The 24,583-nt window shown below is 47.7% G+C and overlaps 2 protein-coding genes across 2 annotated transcripts in view; both read left to right on the top strand.

Annotated features, from left to right (window-relative positions):
- The window catches only part of LOC146196520 (cationic amino acid transporter 2-like), a 98,787-nt gene that overhangs the window by 50,298 nt on the left and 23,906 nt on the right, over positions 1-24,583 (top strand). The gene's annotated exons all lie outside the window — the stretch shown is intronic.
- Positions 16,670-18,464, top strand: LOC146196521 (uncharacterized). Its single transcript, XM_084596369.1, has 3 exons — positions 16,670-16,783; positions 17,364-17,614; positions 18,203-18,464. Exons 1-3 carry the CDS (start codon positions 16,670-16,672, stop codon positions 18,462-18,464), a joined length of 627 nt encoding a protein of 208 aa, XP_084452495.1.

The following is a 24,583-nucleotide window of genomic DNA, read 5'->3' on the forward strand; positions in this document are numbered from 1 at the left end:
CAATCGAGCCGTGACAAAGACGGCGTAGTCCACGGCGACATCTATTCTGTTTGGTGCTCCAGTGTCCGCTATCACCCGAAACCGAGTGGCAGCGGCCGGCAGCACCGGAGTCTTCGAGGTGGCTCTACTGCCAAGTACGATATCTATGCTCGTCCCTTCGCCGCTTCTTTGCTGGTCGGTAACCTTCGTTCGGAACGCGATGTATCTGCGCATCTCCTCAGCATTCGGCTTGAACGTGCTGGGGCCGGCGAATGAGTAGCCGAGGAGGAGGAGGAGGAGGAGGAGGAGGAGGAGGAGGAGGAGGAGGAGGAGGAGGAGGAGGAGGAGGAGGAGGAGGAGGAGGAGGAGGAAACATTTATCAACGATGATTTGATTTGGGAAGGGAGGTGCGTTTTGTTGTGGAGCTGATTGGCAGACCATATTCCGAGACGCCATTGGCAGCCGCCGCTGGCCGAGCTCTCTGGACCAGGGCACGCTGGTCTTCCAGGTCCGAGCTGGACAGGGCCGCCTCTCAGCCCTCCCTAGTTGGCTGTTTTATAGCTTTTATTTTTTCTATTTTGCTGGCAGGCCCGCACCATGTGATATAGGTCAGCATACGCTTGCACATTATACCAGCGCTCCCTGCTGTGAATGTATGTTGCCTCCCAGGTCGATTTTGCTGATACGTACGATTCCAATAACGGCTGCTGCACCGGAGGGAAGCATCAGCAGCTCTATCGGTACCTGTCAGTGCAACCACCTGCCGTGTTGCTTGTCTGTCTCTATTTATCATCGCTTGTGCCTTCTTGCGGGATTTATTTGGATGTGCATGGGTGGGCTGGTGCCATTGTTCGTGATCATCTGAGTATCGCTCAGACCCAATATCTCCACATTGTGCAGAATTCCAAAGCTAATAAGTAACAAATAACTAATAATAACTATTAATAATAATTAATAACGATAATTATTAATAATTGATGGAGTAGCGTGTGTCGCAACCGAAACCTGCCTTGTTAATTTGCGAGCCAAACGTTATTCGAAAGCATTCTGATTGGACAATTTAAGGATACCAACTTAACGCCCACTGTTACCGTGCTTATGCACAGTCTTCAAAGAGCAGCTGGAGTCTCATTCGGTACTGAACGAATGCGTTAGCTTTTTAGCCCACAACAATAATTCAGCGCATGTTCTATCTTACAGTGAATAAATTGCTGTGGCTTGGCTCGGCTAAGTCCGGTTATGCAGGCGAAAGCTTTGGTATGCTCGGTTATGCTGTGTTGCTTAGCCAGGTTAGACTCGAGTAGATAACCTAGTTTACAGTGCGGAAGCTCCGATAAGCAGAAACGGTTTTCTGTAGTTTAACTCCTCCGTGACAGTTTACGAACATCAAGGAAACGCAGGCGAAAACCTGGTTCAAGTGCGCGACTCCTCAACGGCTGTCTGGTAGCCTCAATGACGCCACAGCGGGGTCTAGACTCCACGAAGGTGTCGAGGACGTTTTGAATGAGGCGGTCCCAGGAAATGAGCCAGACGGGCAGCGGTGACCACTCTTGTCTGCGACGTTCCGTCCCTAAAAGCGACAGCATGCACTCAGTCTTATTCATCGCTAGGCCGCATGGGGTGATCTGGTGGTCTTTTGTTCTTGCGAAGGGCATGTACAACATATCATCAACCTCGTCGCATCACGTATTACTTTTACCGGTGTTAGTGCGGACTTGTAGAGGAATGCGATTTACCCGAATTCTCTAAACCATTCAACACCTTGGTGTCCTTTCACAAGCTTCCAAATAGCTCTCTTGTCTATCTGGGGTAATGAAGAGCGGGTCATCTTCTATGAATTTAGCTTAGAGTGTCGCATGTGCAGGGAGCTTGTCAATAAAAGTTATTACGAAGCATATATAAGCAAGTCTTAAAAGCAGACAGTTCACGCACTGCTTTGTTTCAATCTAACCTAGTAATTTAGCTCACTCTGACTTCATTCAGTTCGTTGAGATGAGGATTCGTTACCTGTCTCGATATATATGGCACTCTGCCTTCAACCACCAGTCGCTATATGCTCAAAGTTAAACAAGGTGGATGCGAAACCACATAGAATCGTAGGAACGGAAGCACATAGCCATCACAAAAGTTTCAAGTGATTCTGCATTTAGCCGTGCCTTGGTACCAAAATGGATAAATTAGCACAAGCACTCTGTAGCACTGCTGTTAGTGTAGTCCTCATGTTCAATAGGCACCGACTAAAAAAAAAAAAAATATGTACTTCCGCGACGCCTAAGAAGAGAACTGCGTAGCGTGTCAAGATGAAGACAGAAGGTAAAATAGAAAACGAGAGCATTGCAGTAGCATTTGCGTTATCTTCGTCCCCATTCGATGCATGAATAAGTACACAATTATATTAAATAACTAATTGTCTCATTGACGGTTCCACTGAAGCTCCAGTTTCTCATTCGTATGGTTTGAATACGGTAAAGACTCATGTATTTCTCAATAAGCTTAAAATCGGGCAAATACTCTTGCTCGCGCTACCCTACTACGATGGCTAACCTAACCGTACGTTTAGTTATATGGTCGAAGTTATTCTGTAGCTTTCGACTGCAACTGCATCCGCCTTAACCCGAGTTACATGACCATTAGCCGCTCTCACCACATGCACATGTTTTGCATTTAAGCCTTTAGCTAACGTTACCTCGGAGGGAACCACTTGTATGTGTGCGACCGCACGCCAGGGGCTCACATGCTTGTTTCATAATTCCATAGGAATATGACCTTAAAGTCACTTAGCTGACAGAGACATCATCATTCGTTATTGGCGTAAAGAATGAAACATCGCGCTCTCAGACGAATTAATTTCCATTGTTACTTTCCTCAGCTCGTTTATTGTCACGTCAGCTCGCCAGCCAGCCTGACTGATCACCATCGTGCTGGTCTATAAAACCATGCGCACGCTCACGCCAAAGTCAATATTTTGCATCAGTTTTTCGCTCTCTGCAGCACTTCATCACAGGGGCTTCAAGGATGTTGTTGTTCTCGAATTCCAAGCTACAGTGTCGAATACGTCGAGTCCACCTGTCGCGGTAAAAACAGCTTCTCTTCGTCTCTCCAGTGTGCTTTCTTTTCTCCTCTGACTAAATCCATCTGGCCCGGGCCGACAGCATTAGCCCTGCTTCCCGGATTGGACGCTGTCCTGCCGGTCGGAAACGTCTGGGATGTATCCAGAACACGATGTCGTTGTGCACGCCCTCGGCGTTCCGCTTTAGCTTACCGTGGTTGGTGAATGAGTAGCCGAGGACACACGCGCATCGCCGGATGCAGGGCCCGAGCATGGCGACTATCACGTAGAGATCCTTGCGATAATCTAGCACCTCGCTACGTTTGGTCAGCGCTGGCGGCTTGAGTTCCCCGCTGCTTCGGTTGGCGGGGCTGGCGTCCCTAGGCGCATAATGACGAACCAACACCGCAAATAGCGGCAGCGGCGACGTTGATGCGGCCATTACTGCTTGTTCTTCTTCTCCTTCTTGGTACCTCGAAACATGGCACATATCACCATGGGGGATTGGTCAAGGTGTAGGGGCATAGACAAGAACATTCGTGTGGGTGATTATGGCAAAAATGTTAGCGTCAAGCGTGCCTTTTGCAAATTTTACAATGAAAAACGTCAAAAAATATTTAAAGTGAAATAAAGAACTTAATTTTTCAAACTGATCTCGAAGAATTTTAAGGGTGTTAGCAATCAATTTACCACTTGCAATTATTTATTCATGAAGAATCCCACAAATTTTAGCGCTCGCACCGAACAATCTCCGATGAGTAGTTACTGCCTTATTATAGCAACACTGGTAGAGACAAGGGGAGCCCTAACCTGAAGAGTGGGACCTCCAGATAGATCAAGTGCGAACTTCCAACCAGAGAAACTTCTCTATAGATTCAACTTCCCCGCATGAGTCACATAGGTCCACCCATATCTGCATGGATATAACTCAAACTGAGAATCCTGCACCGCACCATCGTCATTGATACGTCATACAGCCTAGTTTTACACAACTTACATAGCATTTTATGCTAAGCGCTGATAATCGTTGGTGTTTAGTAAGGCCTGGCTGTTATATACTGGAACCTGCTGAAACCAGGCAATCGCCAGGGGACGGGATCTGTCAAAGACGCATTCTTCTTCTCCTTCGTTATGTATGGAAGACGCATTAAGAGCAAGAGCTCCTGCTGTCCGTGCTTCTTCTACTTCTTCCATTTATAGAACGAAAGCCTTTCTTGGCTATGAGTAGTGTCCGCAGAAACGTGTCAAAGGAGACAGATTCATAGTCAATCCAACACGTAGTCACATAACAAGCCAACAGTGGCTAAATTGGCTAAAGCATCTCAACATTGGCTTATCAACAGCCAAAAGCCATAAGCGAATCCAGAAAGGTCGTAAATCAACTCAGAAATCCACAAGTCTAATCCAGTAACCGCATAACAAGTCAAGGATGATTCCAATTGTTATACAAAAAAATATATAATTTAAAATAAAAATATAAATATAAAACATAAGTTTAAAATTAAAATATAAAAAATAATGACAATAACATAAACAATGACAAAGGCTTCCGCCTTACTACATCTAAGCAGTCTTACGTGCCTCGTATGATTTTATTCTTGCCTTCTTTTTGTAATTTGATGCAGACAGGCTGTGGCGGTCCGGGAAGCGTGGGTGCCATATAGCTGACGTTGTGCACAGGCTTAGTTCAGGCCATGGCAAAGCATTCATGACTCATGCACTGGTAGCAAGAATATTATCAAAAAGGGCAGCATCAGGTTAAAAAATCAAATGTGCAGTATATTTGGATGTCAAAAACCGAGTAGAGCAAAACAAAGTTGATTTCACACGCTGCTATGACCAAATATCAGTTAGGCTTGCTTTCGAAAATTTGTTTCTCAACCTTTGTTTGGCGAATTTCTGATATCAGCTCTTCTGCGCCCTTCATAGTAGTAGTTAACAACTTGTCATCCCCGAGCCTTCTTTTGCTCTGTTTGGGGACTGACAATGGTCGCCTGATTTTCGTTATCGCCTCCTTTAAATCTCTTGAGCCCATTAGTTCGCCTCCTTAATCCCGATGCACATAAGGAACGTTGGCCTTCTATTGAATGTTACGGCGTAGTTAACGTCGGTATTGCGTGCCTGGCCAAATGTTTTGCTATGGCGGCGGCCGTGTCTCGATGGAAGCGAAACGCAAAGTGCCCGTCTACTGTGCAATGCCAGTGTACGTTAAAGAACCGCAAGCACTGCGACGTCGCTAATAATCCGAGTCGCTTTGCTAAGGTAAACGCTACAAGCGTGCTTAATATTCCGCATGAGATTTACTTTTTTTTTTCTCGTCCTTTGAACACTCCAGTTGAATGAGAGCCGTAGGCTGTCCATCGTATAGCGTTGGTGACGTGTCCAGTCCCTCTAGATGTTGTGATTTAGTCTGTCACTCCCAACATATATGAACGGACGTCGGACTAGCACTGATTCTAGGACAGGCATTTCTATCGGCTGGATGGATTTTGGCAAGGTTGAGAAATGTGGAAAGTTATATTCGTTTGAAATTGACTCCAAGAGTAGGACTCCTGTGACATGAAGAGGCAGTGCGATGGTAGATAAATCCTGTGGTAGAGCCACTGGGTTTCAGGGCGTTCTGAATAACGATGGTGTACGAAGATTAGCCTTAGGGTAGGCAGCTCTGCTCGGTTGGTAAGATCGCGAGCTAAAGCGTTAACCATCTCGTTCCTTTCGAGGCCCTTGCGGCCTGGTGTCCGCGTAATTTGACGATGTTTGGTGAGGCTGGAACTAAGAATAGTAACGGATCTAACAGGCGACTGGCCTGTCGTGTAATCACAGCAGGTTTGTTAAGAGTTGATAATGAGAGGCGATGCTACATTAAGTACTGTGCACTCAGTTCCCAATGCCAGCAACGAACCCGCAAGCAGTTCGTACTTGATCTCCAGTGTATGATTTGACCATAAAAACACTACAGAGTTCATGCCATTTAGTTAGTCCAATATTTGGGTAATTTTGTCAGCAACCCAGATGAACAATCAGCAATGAAACAACATAACCTTTTCAATTTAACACAACAGCGTTGAGCAACATGTGAGGCTGAGAAGCCGGTGTCATCGTTGCCGCCGCCGCCGCCATTGCCACAGCAGCGGATGCGTCGTGTTGCTAGCGTGCGGGGATAATCCTAGTTAGTCTTGCGCAGCTTCACGCGATCGGCGCGCGCTCGCGGCGACAGCTCGTCGGCGGGCGAGGCTGAAGTCGGGTAGTTGCACCGCTGGACCGAGCTTTGTGCAGACTGACAAGCTGTTAACACGGAGCAGGAGTAAAGCTGTCACGCGCTCCAGAAATTCTACAAACTTAAGTACGGTCATTATCTCAATCGATCGAGGCAGGTGGTAGCGAACGACAACCACAAAAAGGCCGTGACGAAGTCGATTGACGATACCACGTTTCGCTCTTACGGCGGAGTCTCAATTTTTCTTGCGAAATTTATGGTACAGCCATGCTTATAGCTGTTTGGCATTACGTCTATTGTATTGGGGAAAAAATGAAGCGCAAACAAGCAAGGGCGAGCAATTCATTTTAGTTTTTATTTCTCGGTGATGCGAAGATAGGCGCAACGTTTTTTCAAATTTTCTCCTCCAAAATGTCCACACGCTGCAGTAGCGACGTGACAGTCAGAGATGCGCTATGCCACTTGATACAAAAATTAAGCCACTGCCATTCACTTGACTCGCTGTACCCACCAGCGTTCCATTTTATAGTAGCAGCCACAATAGCTTATGGAGCCCTGAGAACTGCTGCTCCCTTTGCAGCTCCCTGTCCAGGTCCTAATGTAATCCGGAACTCGTTTGAGATGCTGTAGATTTTCCGGCGTCCCCTGAGTTCCGGGGCACCTCAGTGAAGTTCATGGTACGATTGGCAATCGAGGCAACAGAACTGTAGCTTGTGTTCCCAGCTAGCATGATCTCATTCCTAGCGCCTTGTGATGTCGGCACTGCGGAGGCCTGCTTCACATTGGCCGATGCCGCGCCTTTCCTGCCGCCGCTCTTGCTCTGGTCGGCCACCTTCTCGCGGGAGATGATGTACCTGCGGGCCTCCTCGGCGTTCCGCTTCAACTGCTGGTAGTTGTTAAACGAGTAGGCGAGGACGCAGGCGCATGCCAGGATGGACGCGCCCAGCACTGCGAGGATCACAAACAAGCCGTCACGGCTAACCAGCACCGTCGGGTAGTGTAACTGCGCCTGCACTTCCCGCTGCATGGTCCTTGTCGTGGCGACGCTGGAGATTTTTGAGGCGCCGAACTTCGAAACGGAGAAAGCGTGGAGCGCGGTGCCGGCGGCACTAGTTTCTTCTTCTGCTACATCGAACACCTGCTTCTTCTTCTTCACACACCTGGCAAACTTAATTCGTACACAAGTACATATCTCCACAAATATACGTCATTGCCTGACTCAGCGCCACACAGCTCTCCATTCCCCTGTCTACCCTTTCCCTCTAGCGGCACCGCTGCCAGTCTGCCTCAACTCCTGGGACCTTCCCCTTCAATTTCGACACCTTAGTGTAGTCTAGACTCGGCTGTGGTTTCCATTAAGTTCGCAGATATCCATGCTGTAAGGGTGTTTGGACACAGATGTAAACCGACACCGAATTATCCGTTGTGACCTCACTTGAATATTCGCACACATGTTTCTACATATTCTGGCGTCTTTACTTTCCGCGGTCTACCCATAGTAGCCTGGAATAACCTGAATGAGTTGCTAGACCGGTCTCTCTGTTATATATAAAAGCATGGGGACGTGCAGTAGGTGGTTTATATGCTGTTGGGTACTTTTCGACTCAGAGTACCTTACGCAACCGTAATCTTTACCAGGAAACACAAGCGGGGAGAAGGAACGTTCTTCGCATTGTTTGCAGGCGCCGTTATCGCACAGTATGCGATTTGGCCTTCACACATGGGCTTCGATTGACGTAGAACCCTTTCGAAGGCATGGCGTTTTTTGCTTACGACAACGACACGAAAAGTTCCATGGGCGGCAAAGGTCTACAGCCGAAATTATATCTTTTATATGACGTTAAGCCTTGATGTTAAGTCCTAATAACACGTTCCTAATATAATACGCTAAAAACCCGGCGGCTCTAACCCCATTTTGACTTTTTTGCTATTCTCACGTCCACGCTGTTTGCCCGTCCCCGTGGCTATATCAACGTCCGCGCTATTTTACTGCAAATTCCGGAGCAATCCAGTACAGCACTTTTTTCTTTGACTCCCAGCTTCCTCCTTTCTTTACTGCGCGATCAGGTGTTGACCGAGGAGGCACAGATACATGCGCATTTCCTTTCCCCTAAACCAATTTAACAATTTATCGCCACGGCCCCGGATGTTAAACCCCCGTTGCGGTTTCAATGACGACATGTCGTCGGTACGAGTCCCTCACACATGATAAAGCTCGACACGACAAGCAATTTTGTGTGCATGGACCCAACAAACCCCGGTTAACACCGGTCCGAACCACGTGTGACCAGCGATTAGACGGCAATTGTGATCCAAATGCACCCCCCCCCCCCCCCCCCCCCCAATGCCTGACTTCTTTCACTTAGGACAACGACAAGCAAACTTTCCTCGTTGTTGTTGCGACTGTCGGAAGAAGAAATACACGGGCCTGCTACTGTTTTTCTAACTGAGCCACCTCCGCTGCCTCTTGCGGACGTAGGAGAAAATAGAGAAGAAAAATATTGATTCATTGAAAACATCTTTATTTACAGTCTTGTAGACCATGTGGGTTGGCCACCTAGTCTGGTAGTCCACTGGATATTGCTGCCGCGCTGGCCCTCCCCACCAGCCAATACTGACGGTCAGGATCATCGCTGAGCGGATTAAGCCTCCAACTGCTCCTCTGGTGGGTTTGGAATGGAGTTTACTATGGGCTTGAATTGACATGCCCACACCATGTGGTAGAGGTTAGCTACCTCTCCACAGTGTGGGCACTGCGAAGAGTATAGTGCAGGGTACCACGGGTGTAACCTAGCAGGCGTTGTGTATGTGTTTGTAGTCTTCTAAGTGTGTTTTCTTCTAACTTGTTAAGAGATTATGTGGTGTTGGGTACACTTGCCTGACTGTTCTATATGGCTCGAGATTGTCAGCATACACTGCTGTAGCTATTAGATAAAAGGACCCTCCACGGTCATCATGGGCTTCGTTTCCTCCTGGTCGTCCGCAACGTAAGCGGTGGCGGTTGCAACGACGGCCTACCTTGAACTTTAGAGGTACCCAGCTTCGCTGTAAAAATAAAGCCACAACTGAGTATGCGAACCTTAGTGGGGTGTAGGCCCCGCCGGGGTGGTGCAGTGGTAAGACGCCCGACTACTGTGCCGGAGTACCCGGGTTCGATCCCGACAGCGGCGGCTGCGCTTCGATGGAGGCGAAATTCTAGTTCACTGTAGCGAAACGAAGCGGCATCCGTGTGCTGTGCGATGTCAGCGCACGTTAAAGATCCCCAAGTGGTCGAAATTACTCCGTAGTCCTCCACTATGGCTCCTCTTTCTCTCTTTCCACTTTCACTCCCACCTTCTTTCCCTTACGGCGCGGTTCAGGTGTCCACAACAACGTGTGACAGATACTGCACCTTTCCCTTCCTGTGAACCAATAATAATAATAATAATAATAATATTATTATTATTATTATTATTATTATTATTATTATTATTATTATTATTATTATTATTATTATTATTATTATTATTATTATTATTATTATTAGTGCGGTGTAGTAGTATGACTTTCCCTTATGGCGCAGGTCAGGTGTCCACAGAGTGAGTGTGTGAGATAGCGCGCCTTTCCTGCAATGCAATTACTAGTAGGCTATGAAAAAATAAGTAATTATATTAGTGGTGATGATAAATAATAATACTGAAATAGTAATAAATAATGTTTCTGATTAGCAATGCTAATGGCAAATAAAAATAAAAAATAAAATCAAAACTACAAATAACATAATATAAACTACAGAACAAACACATTGAAAAATAAGGAGTAAAAATTACATAGGCTTCGCGGCAGCTCTAATGCTTTCGCACTCTCCAAATTCAGTTTCTTCTGTTAACATGTTTTAACGCGGTAGCGTTAAGGAGCTCGTGTAGCAGAAAAGCCGGTGTCGTCGGCGTCCAGTGAGCGATAAATCCCGGCATGCACTTCATAAATAAAAAGCAAGTTCCAAGATGGGCTGGGTGGGAATCGAACCAGGGTCTCCAGAGTGTGAGACGGAGACGCTACCACTCAGCCACGAGTTTTGTTTTATCTTTGTTTCCGAGGTATACATGAACAACAAATTGTCACACTTAATAAAACACTTCAGCTGCCCTTGAGCTGACGCGTGTGAGGTTAAAATTTCTTCAATTTTACCAGGTCATCCAGAACTTCACTCAGCCACGAGTTCGATGCTTGAAAGCGGTACAAAAGCGCTTCTAGTGAATGCGGTGTTGCCTTAGAAACATGCCGTAGAACGTTATACTGCAGTGTATATCGGTAATTATGAGCATGTTACTTACAGAAGTCGCAGTTACACGAGTAGCGAAGTACGTTTCCGCTACATTTCTTCTGCGCTCTGCGCACATGCAGAGCCATCTTGCGGCAAACACAGAAGAACCCCTCCTCGCAATGTGCGGCGCTGTCCCGACACGTGGCGCGCCACTCGCCCCTGACGTTTCGCCGTGCACCCTCACAGGTTGTAGAATCAAGCGTCTTTCCTTTCTTTAGTTGACTATCTTCGCTCACCCGCTTCTCCCCTTCGGGCCGCGCGGGTACCGGTGCGAGGATGCCCCAATACCCTTGCGTTTAGTAAGTTTTCTCGACGAGGTGCAATAACGCTATCGCGTTCCACTCTTGAAGGCGAAGCTTAAGCGTCCTCCAAATTTTTTTCTGCAACCTTCTAGTGCAATTGCACACCGTAACCCGACGCACGTTAAATTGCATGACCATTAATTAGCCCGTCCTACGGAATGCACCTGGTCCATACTAAAGCATTTGCCGAACATTACCTGGCGAGTGGGACCGCTTGTACGAGTGCGACCACACGCTAGGTGCTAACGTGCTTACTTCATAATGTAAAGGGAGAATGATATCGAAGGCACAAAACCAAAGCCGTTAGTTACTGGCATAAAGAACGCGCGCTAGTCAAACCGATTTACTTCCATTGTTACTAGTGTCAGCTCGTTTATTGTCGCATCAGCTCGCCAGACAGCCTGACTGATCACCATCGGCATGCTCCATAAATCCTTCGCACGCACATGCCAAGGACACTGTTATGAAGCAGATTTTCGCTCTAAGCTGCACTCCATCACATGAGCCTCACACAACTGTTGCTCTTCCCTCTAGTGTCGAGTCATATTAATCGTTCCTTCCAACCCACGCAAAAACTGGTTTTCTCGTATCGAGGAAAGCGCTGGCTTCATTCAAGCGGCGTCGGCGAAGTCGTGCACCGTAACGTTCACAGTAGCAGACTAGTAAGTAGTGCGCCGCCATCCTCCTCGTTTCATTAGAAGACTGACTCAAAAAGAAGCCAGCCCACCTTTCGCAGCAAAAACATGGCGTCTCTTCGTCTCTCTAGTGTGCATTCTTCTCTGGGTAATTGCATCTGGCCTGGGTTGACAGCATCAGGCCTTCGTCCCGGATTGAGCGCTGTCCTGCCGGTCAGCAACTTCTTAAGATATCTTCGAAAAACGATGTCGTTGCGCACGCCCTTGGCGTTTCGTTTTAGCTTGCCGTGATTGGTGAAGGAGTAGCCGAGGACACACGCGCATTGCGGGACGCTGGGTTTGAGCTTGGCGACTATCACGTAGAGATCCTTGCGGTAGGCGAGCACCTCATTACGTTTGGCCAGCGCCGGCAGCTCGAGTTCCCCGATGCTTCGGTCGGCGGGGACGACGAGCCTGGGCGCGTAGGGACGAAATAGCGCCACAAACAACGGCAGCGGCGACGTTGAGGCGGCCATTACCGCTTGTCCTTCTTCTTCTTCTTCTCCCTCGTTGTAATGGCACATACTCCTTCTCCTTCTTCTTCTTCTTTTGAAACACGGCACATACACACATGGGGTGAATGACCAAGATGCAGTGGCGTATACATAGAAATTTCCACAGGTGCTTACAACAAAACTAATAGCGCCAATCGAGAATTTCGTAAAATGTATTGATGAAAAACGACAGAAGAGCGTTTAAAGTAAAATAAACTGAATATTTTGGTCGAAAAAGATCTTGAAAAAATTTCGTTAGCAATTCAACTTAGCAGTTGCAATTATATAATCATTCAAAATTCCGCATATTGGTTTGGTTTGGTTGGTGGGGTTTAACGTCCCAAAGCGACTCAGGCTATGAGAGACGCCGTAGTGGAGGGCTCCGGAAATTTCGACCACCCGGGGTTCTTTAACGTGCACTGACATCGCACAGCACACGGGCGCCTTGCTTTTCGCCTCCATCGAAAAGCTGTCGCCGAGGCCGGGATTCGATCCCGCTTCCTTGGGAACAGTAGTCGAGCGCCATAACCACTGCGCCACCCCGGCGGGGTAATTCCGCATATTAAACCCGATCCAAATCCTTTGGCGCTCGCGCCAAACGATAGTAATACTATTAGAGGCAAGGGGAGGCATAACCTGGAAAGAGGGACCTCCAGGTAAGTCTTTCTTTGAAGTGCGAACTTCTGGCAGGAGAAGAAGAAATGCTCCATATCTTCCATTCTTTGTGCCTTCTTTTTTCTCTTAGATGCAGGTATTAGGAAATGCTCCACATCTTCTATTCTTTGTGCCTTCTTTTTTCTCTTAGATGCAGGTATTTCTGTGACGATTAGCAGAGGGTTAGTTCAGGCAGGGATAAAGCACACATCTCTCGTCCACCGGTAGCTAGCATTATTTTAAAAAAAGGCAGACTGAGGTTGAAAATGAAATATGCAGCTATATTTGAATGTCCAGAAGTGATTAAAGCATAACAGATTTAGTTGATTTCACACGCGGTTATATAGACCAAGGTGAGCTAGGTTAAGCTTTCTAAAATTTTGCGCTAACTGGCGTGTTCTGAGAATTCTAGATATCAGCTCCTCTGCGCCCTTCCTAGCGGCAGTTGACAACTTGCCATCCTGGAATCTTCCTTATCTCTTTTTAGGAATTGCACAATGGTCGTCTGATATTAGTTATCTATTTTAAATCCATTGAGCCCACTAGATCGTCTCCTTCAATCCCGAGGCAAATAAGAAACTTTGACCTTATGTTGGCCATTTGACGTTGCATCAGAGACGTTGGTCTTATGTTCATGACCAAAATTCTTAATGAAGGCAGCCATGTTTCGATGAAAGCGAATCGCAAGGCCCCCTTCGTGTGCTTTGCGACGTCAGTGCATCTTAAAGAACCGTAAATGGTCAAAACTTTCAGAAGCCCTCCATTGCAACGTCCTTTATAGGCTGAATCTCTTTGGGGCATGCAACTCTGTAACGATGGAGGCGAAACGGGGTGGCGTCCGTGTGCTGTGCGATGTCAGTGCACGTTAAAGAACCCCAGATGGTCGAAATTTTCGGAGTCCTCCACTACGGCGTCTCTCATAGCCTGAGTAGCTTTGGGACGTTAAACCCCACAAACCAAGCCAAACCAAACCAAACCAAACCACAAACACACACACGACTGTCTACATCACGCTGATTCCATTCACTTATCACCAATTACTAGTCACTAATCAATCAGTCAAGCAATCACACTATCAAACACCCCGACCAATCAACCGATACTACTTATATCATATAGACTCTTTACCACGACGTCTATCATTTTTCTGCATCTCTTTTGACTCGACCTTGAAGCGCAGTTTGATGATGATGCACTAAATCGCGGAGGGCCCATCTACTTTGGCGAACACGTACAGGTGCGGACATAAGTAAACGGAGCACGCTTTTCCGTTCAAATTATAATCACGCCTTTTTCACCGGAGATAAGAAAACAATATTGGTTCAGGTGAAAGTGCACTGGCATCTACCACCGATTCGCATATATCATTACTTCCAGTTTCATTTCTGAAAGGAGTGAAATATTTTAGAAGAAAATAGCGTGCTCCGTTACTTTTGTCTGCACCGGTATATACCAGATCTGAAGTTCCGGTAGCTGCTGCATCCCATGTCTGCGCCGCTCAAATATTTGTTCCGGAAGAAGTTTAATTCCTTCTTGAAGGCTCTCTCTCAAACAGGGGTACGGAGACAACTTTTAGGAGCCACGAGCCCAGTATGCTACGCCTAAAACTGCATTCTTCATAATCTAAGCAGTTGGGTTTGACTGCCATCGTGTTCAAGGTGGCGCCGACGAAAGCCTTATACCAAAGAACGTGCAGTTGCTTGTAGTGGGATTTTATTTGCTATGATAAAACGTGAACGCGAAATCTTACCATTTGTCGAATGACCTGTGCTGCTTGTTGCCGCTCGGTGCGTGACAAGATCTCGAGCCGAACCAAATAGCCCCAGCATTGTATACCTTATTCCCTCTGTCTCGTAAAAAGCTTCGTACCACCACTGTTCTCTGCCATCATCAATTTTCCCAGGTTTTTCAAATGGTTATTTGGCTAAAATATCAACTAGTTGCATATTGACCAATCGAAACCGAGAGGCTTACCCAAAGCGCGTAATGTCAGTTTTTGGGTTGGGAGATAAAACGCCGTCATATCGCTTTCCTGCAAGACAACAGTTTGCGAACTAGTGATGAGGTAAACCTGTTGTCTCCTCCCCCCGCCCCTCTCCGAACCTGGGAGGACTGGGAGACCTCACTGCGGTCAGCGGACCTTGTCAGACAGAAACTCATCGTCAGTCGGACCGCATACGTCATGTACCAACATCACATGAACGTTTAGATCGCGAGTGGGGTCGTGCGGAGACCCAGGAAGCCTATGTGCCTCAAATTCCTCGTAAAATAATGTTTTTCCTCCTCCTCCTCCTCCTCCTCCTCCTCCTGCTAGATACGAGAATTAAGCGTTCATAGCCGGTGGTGTCACACCATATGCACAGCCTTTGTGAAAAGTTTAGAGATCGGGTATGCTTTTATTCAGTGTAGTGATATTGCTTCAGCTATCATTCAAGTCTCGGTATAGAGGGTAGGGAAAAATGTATTCTTGCCTTCGGGAGGTACTCGGAACACTTGGGATGCATTACGAGTCACAAGATATAGCCCGAGGCAAACCTCCTGGGCTCCAAACTTTTGACAATAACTATGGGTGTAATAATCGAAGACTGAAATCCAAAGTACGCACTCTAATCATTTTGTAAACGTTTAAAAAACAAGAGGCGAAGTGTTACTAATATTGTGTACTAGCCGGACACTATTGTCACAGTATATTCTTCACACGTCTTCTTAAAGAACCAGCACTGATCAACAGCTGCAGTAAGCAGACTCTGTGATCCCGCTCACCGAAGCGCTCGAACTAGTATTGACGGAGCCAGTGGAAAGCATCTTCTCAACGCTGGCACCAGCAAGGACAGTCGCAGCTATGCTGCCGGTGCCGACAGGCACATCACTGTTCTGGTTCTGAGCACTGGACGCCTGGCGCGCCACCGCATCTAGCTTGTCCTTGGCGGCCTCTGTGAACGGTACGCCGCCTGCTCTTGACATTCGAAAATCCTGCATGGCTGCCGGGGGCCGAGGTCGCTGGCACAGCAGTATTACCAGCTGTGCGCTGCACGGAATAAACGTGCTCGCTTTTCTTTCGTTCCGCTGTCTTAGCCAAAGACGCGATGTAGTTGCGCACTTCTTCGGCGTTCTGCCTGAGGTGGTTGTAGTTGTTGAACGAGTAAGAGAGGACAGTCACACATGCCAGCACGGATGCGCTCAGTACGACGACAATGACGTAGAGGCTCTCGCGACTAACAAGCACCACCGGTGCGTTGACCTCCGCGTCCAGTTCCGACGGCTGCATGCCGTCCTCGCAACGCGGGTGAGTAACGGCGATATGACGACGGCACACCGAATGCCAGATACGAGCCCCTTCTGTCGCCACTTCTTCTTCTTGCTTCAAGGAACGTGTCGCTATTTGCGCCACCTTGCTTCTTTTTGCTTTCAGCTGCCTTTGTGTTGTTGATGTCAGGTGCAGTGTAGCTTACACTGAAAGCTGCGGCTATGACAGTTATGATTTCTTTATAATATTGGTCAAAGTATTGTCTAGATCACCACACTGTTCAAAAAAACAAGTTATCGGTCATGTCCTCAACGACTGCCTCCGCTCTATCTGAGCCCAAATCAAAGTGTCCTTCAAGACTTCGCATTTTTCCCGGAGTCCAATAAATAAGCGACCGTGGTATACACACCGCCATATAACTCCCCCTTTTTCGCAACACATCTACTACAAGGTTAATTCGTGAAAGATGTTCAAGGGTTGCAGATTATTTAGGCTGCCCGCTTCTCTTCCACTATATCCCTGTGGTTTAAGTAGGGAGTAATGCGGGAAGTTCCCGTAGCACATGTCATTAACTTCATTGAATCCCTCAGAACGCTACATGAAGCGGTAAAAAAACAAGTTGACCTGACTGTTGCGTTCTGGTCCCGCACGGGGGCCCACGGGCAAAATAGGAAAAGGAAGACGACGTAGCTCCCCTCTGTCGTCTCCTTCCGAGCTCGGCGCGCGTCGCAGACCGGACGGCCGATCAACATGACAACCAGCCCTCGCATCACCAGCCGCAGCGGGAGCGGCGGCAGCGCTGGGCCGACGATCGGGGGCTCTTGCAGGCGTACACACTTCCGCGAGTCTCAGCAAGCGACACAGGTGACACATATGCGGCCACGCTATGCCGATCGCTATTCAGGTGCTGGCAAGTGCCATGATTCAAGTTTCTTGGCTGCCCTTTTAGTGAGCGCGCGTACGGTTTAAACGATGCACTTGTCCGGTGTTGGCGCATTGCATTGTCGATGTTTACTTATGTGACCCTGTTTCACTATTCACATATTCACATATTTTTTTTTTAACATCACGACCAATCAAGATATAACGAAGGGACACAACCATTTACGATTCTCGAAGCTTTCTGGAGCTTTCTGTCCCCGTATCGAACGATGATAAAGGCGGTGATCTTTCACCCTCCCCAGGGGCGAACAAATGTGAATTAAGGCTTTATAGCCATACATCCTAAGAATACAACGCGATTCCTCTCTTTGTCCTCTGCTTTGCCCTTATTTCGCACTTCTTTGGAACGTATTGCTTCACCTCTAACCACTAAAGAAACTTCGTACGAAATATCTTACGTGAACGGAAATTGTCCACCTCCGAGCAGCTTCTGAGCGCACTCAGCGTAATGCCTTTGGGTGGCGCTGAAACGCGCACCCGAACGCACCTTGACTGGTTGCAGGGCACACCGCGAGACATGTACGACAGCCTGCTGAGCGACGTGAACAAGCGTGAGACGTCCAAGAGCAAGCCGTCCATCGCGTTTACCGCGCCGCACGACAACATGGACTCGCCGTTCGGATCGCTCGACGAATTCAGGGATTTCATGTACAGCTACTACACCGAGGGCCAGTCCATGATCGCGCACATGCGCGACCGCGTGCCTCGAGACCTGCCCGAGGTGGCGCAGCTGCTCGAGGCCTCATTTAAAAGGTATGCGCACACTCGAGCCGACTCCACAGGTCACGCCTTCTACCTATATGTTCCGCAGGAGCAGGACAAGGTGAACATATATGTTTTACGCTTGTTTTACAAGTGTATTAAGTGGCATGTAAGAAGGGCGCAGACCAGAAAGTTTGCAGACTGTTCGGGCGATACACGGCCCAGCATACCTTTTATTTGCGGACATGGCAGCCATTTTGCCCTTGGATACGGCATCTTTCACGTTGCCATAACACTTCTTGTTCTGAGCGCAACCCTAATTTGTTCATACCTAAAGCACGATGCAAATATCCCCTATAGTGCTTATCCCCCCCCCCCCCTTTTTTTCCCCACTGTGCCGAAACGGATAGGAGATAAACAATTAAAAGGTAACCGCACTGCTATTGAGGTCATAGGAAATTATTTAAAAGTACGGTGCTGCTTTTGTTCCGCATTTTGACTGATATTACCGACACCAGTATCTTGCGAACCGTCCAATTATCTACCTTTGTTGAGTTAGGAAAGAGAAGCTTGGGTTCAATGACCGCGATCGCACAACAGCCGGCACCCACATCGGGCGGGCCACCCACTCACGCGCAGGTACGTGATGCTGAAGCTGGAGCTGGACTGCTACTTCTCGACGGTGGTGAACTACAGCTCCGAGCGCATCTCTAAGGATGACCTACGCTACTGGCCCAACCACATCCTGAAGAACATGGACGAGAACATGAGCTGGATCATGGAGCTCATCCGTCGCAAGCCCAGCCTCTCCGAGTTCTACAACGACACAATGGAGCAGCTGAAGCTGCTCCTCTACCAGATGCGCTCGGCCACACAGATGTACGACTGGCAGTCCTTCTGAGCCTCGCCCCCGGACGTCCTCGCCACCTCTCCTTCCATCACTGCACCATGGTTCGAGCGCCGAGAATTAAATACAGCTCGGATTTGGGATTTCTGGAAAATTCAACTTGTAGACAATTATAGGCCTTTCAACGAGGTCGATGTCTCACGATCAGAACACAATGCTCTGACCAAAATTTCGACAAGAAGACTTTCCTTCGTGCCCTTGACTAGACACTTGGTCGGCGTACTGGCGCTTCCCTCCACACTGTCCGCGTTGGGCGTTGCACTCGACTCTCCTCGTTTTCATTGTCGTTGCTATCACAGCACACACATTGAAAGAAAGAACAAGGCCTTTCAAACTACGCTGTTTGCCAAAGAAGACGACGAATGTTTACATATATTGGCAAAACATAGGTCATTCCAATGTTGCGTGATTGATAAAGTATGCGCAGAAGAATATCGTCCGCTTACAAAACTTTGAATATAAGGTAATTAAGTTTGGTCACAACGCGCGAAGAAAAATTTCGAGACTACTCCGCGGTGACAGTAACCTCGTTGTATGCCAGTTTGTTATGAAAGCGGGCAGGAAGCGCAGACACTTATGTGGCCTATTTTTTGTTTTAAGCAGGCGAAAAATATGGATTTTCATGTTTGAAATTTTCCAGTTCGAGGGCACCTTCGACATCTTCAAGTTAAGCGAGCGCCGCAACTTAAGCGTGTAGTACGTGACGATTAATAATAATTTTCAATTTTAATTAATTGTGACGAAATGTTGGAGCACAATTGCAGGAAAGAGAAAGAAATGAGGGAAGGACGAAGGGGGCAAGCGCTCTTAGTCATTTTTACAATATTTCCGCTATCTGTCGCCAGGTGACGCTGCTCAGAGAACCCTACCGTTGAGAGAACGGAATGTCGCCTTGCCCCACGTGATTTATGCAAAGAAAATAACATGTTTTTTAAACACTTGCGCTACAGCGCGACTGGTTACCCATCGCAGGTGGTTTTTAAAAAACATGTTCGTTTCCCTTGAATTAACCAGGTGATGGTGAGCCTTGATCCTGCTTGCTTTTCTTCGTTTTTTTTTTCTCTTCCTCTCTGTTCTTGTGCATGTTTTCCCAAACATAGCCCACCAAACAGTATTGGTTGCCCAAGTAACTAACGCATGCACTCATGAAGTATTCAATAACGGTGTAGTTCGGATGGACTGCTTTAGCACTCCCAATTTACGAACCGTGAAATGATTTCAGCACACCGCAAAAAAAATGCTTGTTTGGTTTTGTTAACTTCCCTTCCACCAGTAACCAGAGAGGCGTTTACGAGTTGCAATATATGTCACCGTCGGTACTACTGTAATTTAAAACGGCATGTGCGTCGTAACGCAGCTATAACCAGGGATATAGCGCTGAAATCAGGTCACTGGAGGCACTGCATACGTGGTAGATTTATTGTTCTTTTGTCATTTCTGGACCATTTCTACTGAGGACATCTTCGTACACATCGGTTGGCAGCCAAGTCTCATCCTGCTATTTGAATATCTTTACGGGAAACCCTCCAAAGGAGTGGATGAATCGCCTCTGTGCTCTGTCCGAGGAAGAATTTAATGCTACTTATCAGGCCCTACGAAGTAGATAGTCAGGGCAATCTGAGTGCATGATGAACGTGTCGCCGGCGGTGTGGCTCTCAGTGACACCGCCTCCGCTAGTGCCCGGCGGTGTGCCTACAGCTGGCTGCCAATTTCCAACAGTGCCAGCTCCCGGACACTCATTGCGGACGAGTGTACTTCGCCCACGCTTGTCCTGGCACCACTGCCGCGCCTCCGCTGGCTGTCCACTTCCTTCCGAGACGCTATGTAACTTCGCATGCGCTCGTCGTTCCGCAGTTTCCCTCGATAGTTGGTCGGCGAGTAGATCAGCACACACGCGCAGCCCACGGTGGAAATGGCCAGGCCGGCAACAATCACGTAAAGGCCCGCGTGGTCGTTGAGCGCCACTCGAAGGTTCACCAGCGTCTGCAGCTAGGTGTCCACGCTGTCTTCTGGAGCGATGCAAGCGAGCCTGGTTGAGTTGGGGCGGTACACATAATCCGGGAAAGACCGGCAGATGGAGACGTGACCACCGCCATCGCTGACGCTGCTTCTTTTCGTTCTTCTTCTTTGGCTTCTTTTCGTTCTTCTTCTTTGGCTTCTTGAAAATGAGCGAGATATCTTCCTCGTGCCCTTCCTGACCACTGTGAAAATGTACTGTTCTGAAAACACAACGCCAGCGAAATAAATCAATTCGAGAAAAGTTGCACGACGGTGGGGACTTCCATGACTTGCTGCTCGGTATCGCAAACACCTAGCTCACTACATAGGCAAATGATCGGAACGCACTAAATATTGCGCTGTATGTCGGTCGACAGGGCGACGAGAAAAGGACTGAGGCAGCATTGATTGCTATTGATGTCACCTCAATTGCTTCCAAATTAGTTAAAAAACGTTAGCTCGTGTTGCGAACTTGCTACCCCTCAAAGCTATTTCGGTTCTCTTTTAGACCATGTAGCCATTTCGTTATTCCTTCATTCCACCCTGAACACTTGGGAGAGTGGTGTCAACAACTCTAAAAAGCCGTGGGACATTATTACCTGCAGGGTTCCTTTCACAGTAGCAGCTGTGTCTGGAAGGTTTGGCTTGATTGTCCGCAGTGGCCGTGACTGTACTTCAAGGCGATGATATTATACTGCACCGCACACCTCACGTGCTAAGATCTTTCCGTTTCGCATTAGCGATCGTCTCTGCCTTTAAAGTGAATGCCACAACACCTACTTCCTCCTATTTATATATCTCCTTAAACAAAGGTTCAAAACATCGTGCCTGAACAATAAGAATGAAAGTGATTCATCACTGTTTAGGCAACAGAAGCTTAGGTCTTGCGTGGTTAGACGCAGGGCAGCGAGATCGATCTTCAAGCCCCATAGAGTGGCGCGCAAGTAACCAATCATGTCCTTTGACGACGTCTCTTGCTGTGGCGTCGCAAACGCCACTTGTGCCACCTAAAGAATGACGTGCAGGTCTGGGCAGAAATGAATGGGCTCATTGTCATACTTTTAACGTGTGTTGACTATGAACATAGGTGATATATTTGTGATATACGACGTATCGCTGCTACGATTGTACGTGGGCACAAAATTTGTTGCTTTCTGCTCGGATAGATGTAAATGAACTGGAAACAAAGCACTGTGATCAGTTTACATCTGTTCGCACTGACACGCACTTCACCACGCATGGCTGCAGTACAACGTTTTCACAGTATGAATAACTGTATTGTCGAAACACATTTTGCATACGAAGGCTAGCTCGTTTTAAAACGAATTCGCACAGCTGCTTTGCCGGAATAGAGCCACCTGACAAGTGCGTAGGCAGCTTCATTCTTTCGTCACTGGCTTCAGTCACTGTAGTCTTCGCCTTAATATATATACGGAATAAAACATGTGCTTGCGACAAGGTATTGAAGGCACACGTCGATTCCGCCGAAAACCAGGAGGAAGGTTTACTGCTTAATAAAGCGAAAGGTCGTTTCCGATATGAATCCGGCCAGCCATGGCGAAGCCGTCTCCCATGCCGTCGTGCATAAAGGCCGCGATGTGACTATACAGCTGGTTCCTCCTGCTTGTTCGTCATAGTGATGCGATCTTCGATGTGACCCACGAAGACGTCGTCTCGGCATGACGACCACCAGTTCACCTGTCTCTGATTGCCAGTTTCCATGGTTGCCGGCGCTATAGAGGTCACTCATTGTGGAAGCGCGAACGTCGACCACGCCTGTACTGGCACAGACACCGCTCCCCTGATGATCGTCCAGGGCGTCCCAAGATGTCATGTCGCTACGCGCATGTTTGCATTCCACTTCAGCTTGTGCTGGTTGTTGGTCGAGTAGGTCAGAACGCGCGCGCACCCCAGGATGTAAAAGCCCGGCCGGCGGCGGTCACGTAAAAGCCCATGCTGCTGAGAGAAGCACTGGAAAGTTCACAAGAATCTGAAATTCGGTGTTCATTCTTGTTCCCCTCGCCTTACGCCGAACGTTAGCGTGTTTCTGAAGGATGATGACACGCCCGTTTAAACCTATGGTGGGAGCCAAAATTTCCGCCATTTTTCTCCGTGTTTCTCTTTCTTTTGTTTGTTCGTTTCGTTTTTCGGCGATCAAAACAAGTTAATATTTAACGGAGATGTCTTTGGGCCGAGTGAAATGCTTACGCCTTCGATATAACAAAGTAAACTGCTTAAAGCACATTGTACCCTACCTGCGTCAAGCGAATTTAAAAGGAGACTAGAGGTCACTTGAACTTCGCCTTAGGAGTGAAGAGCGATAGCGCCCTTTTCTTTTACTCTTTCTTTTTTTATCGTACGTCACTGCAGTAATCACGCACATGCTACAATATCGCACAAACCACAACGCATTATAGGCCGTTGTCTCGCACATTTGGACCAACGAGCCTGTAAACCGGCTCGGTGTGACAATTCGGCCTGTCTGTATTGTTTTGTGAAACAAAAGCAATAAGGGAAAAAAACCTTTTGTGTCCTATGTGCAGCGTGCTCGTTCGTCAAGCAGAAGGCCCGTACTCTCAATACCCATCACCGGAAACTGCGTCACTTCCTTTTATTGAAATATTTATTCCACCGGACGCCGCTAGAATTTCTGCGGAATGAGCTCCCTAACGCTACACTTTTAAACAAGCGACGTTTTAATAGCAAGCGTGAGGACTAAATCCGCCGAGCTACAAAACGCGCCACTGCGTACCGGCGGGTATACGCACCGGAGCCAGCAGTGCAAGCGAGGCTGTCGCTATACAAGTGTATATTGTTGTGGCTGTAGGAAGAAGAAAAAAAAATTCACGGGCTTGCTACTGGCTCTGTAGCTGAGCCACCTCCGCTGCCTCGTGCGGACAGAATAAAGAAAGTAAACAAGGAAGAAAAAGAAGAGGGAGAGAAAGACGCGTGCCGCAACAACCGTCGTCCACCATTTAAGTGGTGGCGGGTGCAATGACGGCCCACAACAAATAAAAATCGGTGGATGGCTAGCCACCGCCACAAGCGGCGTTGACCTACCGTCCCAGCCCCGTAGGGCCAGGAACAGCCGCCCTTCACCCCCTCCCGTCAAGTGTATAATGATTTGAGGCATCAAATACATTTAGTGCTCCTTGTTGTCGCACCACGGAGGAAACACGGCGCCGAACTGGAGGAGAAAATAGAGGCGAACCGAATCCGAACCTAAACGTTACACAAACTCTCATGGTTCATACTCTGGCGCCTATATGCTGTGCTTGCGCTGGAACAGCAGAAGCGCACCCCTAACCACCCAGGAAGAGGAATCAAAAAAATTACGAAACACTTTGGCGACTAAAGTGGTGAAAGGCGAAAGCCTGAGTGCCGCATTCTGCTACGAAACGGCTATGAACGTCTCGAAAAGTATAACCATTAGATCACTACTATTGGTTAGTGATAGTTAACCATGACTTGCACTTTCTGAGTAGTAGTAATATCTGGTCTATGTTAGTTAAACATCCCTTAACTAGTAAGTATGGTGATAATTACGGTGACCTCCAAATGCATGGATTCCTATGGGCATCTGCTTAACCATTAGTATTGGTTAGTGATAGTTAACCGTGACTCGCTCTTTCTAAGCGCTAGTTAATGTCTGGTTGGTGTTAGGTAAGCACCCCTTAACTAGTAAGTGATGGTTAGTGATAGGTGATAGTTACGATGACCTCCAAATGCATGGTTTGCTATGGGCATCTGCTTAACTACATTAATATTAGTCGTAAATTGTGAAGTTGTGTTGAAAATGCCTTACATCATGCTTCGATATCATTCGATTGCTATTGATTAAGTATCTATTCAATAGTGATTGGCATATTCCCATATAAGGCATGCGCCCGAAACGCGGACACATTTGCTAACGACAGTATGAGGCATTAAAGGCTTTCGCCTTAAAAAAATCTATATTTTATTCAGTCAGTGGGGGGGGGGGGGGCTCAGCCCAGTGTCCCGTTGGCCAAGCCCGCAGTAACAGTGCGGCGAACCAGCCACTGCTGGCGCTCCGGGCAGGGGTCCTGCAGGGCGGCTAACCACCCAAACTGGGATACTGTTCGAAAACTTCAGCG

The sequence above is a fragment of the Amblyomma maculatum genome, chromosome 3, assembly GCF_055883805.1.
Source record: "Amblyomma maculatum isolate TAMU_Amacu chromosome 3, ASM5588380v1, whole genome shotgun sequence".
Taxonomy (NCBI): domain Eukaryota; kingdom Metazoa; phylum Arthropoda; class Arachnida; order Ixodida; family Ixodidae; genus Amblyomma; species Amblyomma maculatum.

Coding starts and splice junctions, on each gene's coding strand:
- LOC146196521 (XM_084596369.1), top strand. CDS start 16,670: ATGACAACCAGCCCTCGCATCACCAGCCGCAGCGGGAGCGGCGGCAGC. Junction 16,784..17,363: donor AGTCTCAGCAAGCGACACAG/GTGACACATATG, acceptor GACTGGTTGCAG/GGCACACCGCGAGACATGTA. Junction 17,615..18,202: donor CTCGAGGCCTCATTTAAAAG/GTATGCGCACAC, acceptor ACTCACGCGCAG/GTACGTGATGCTGAAGCTGG.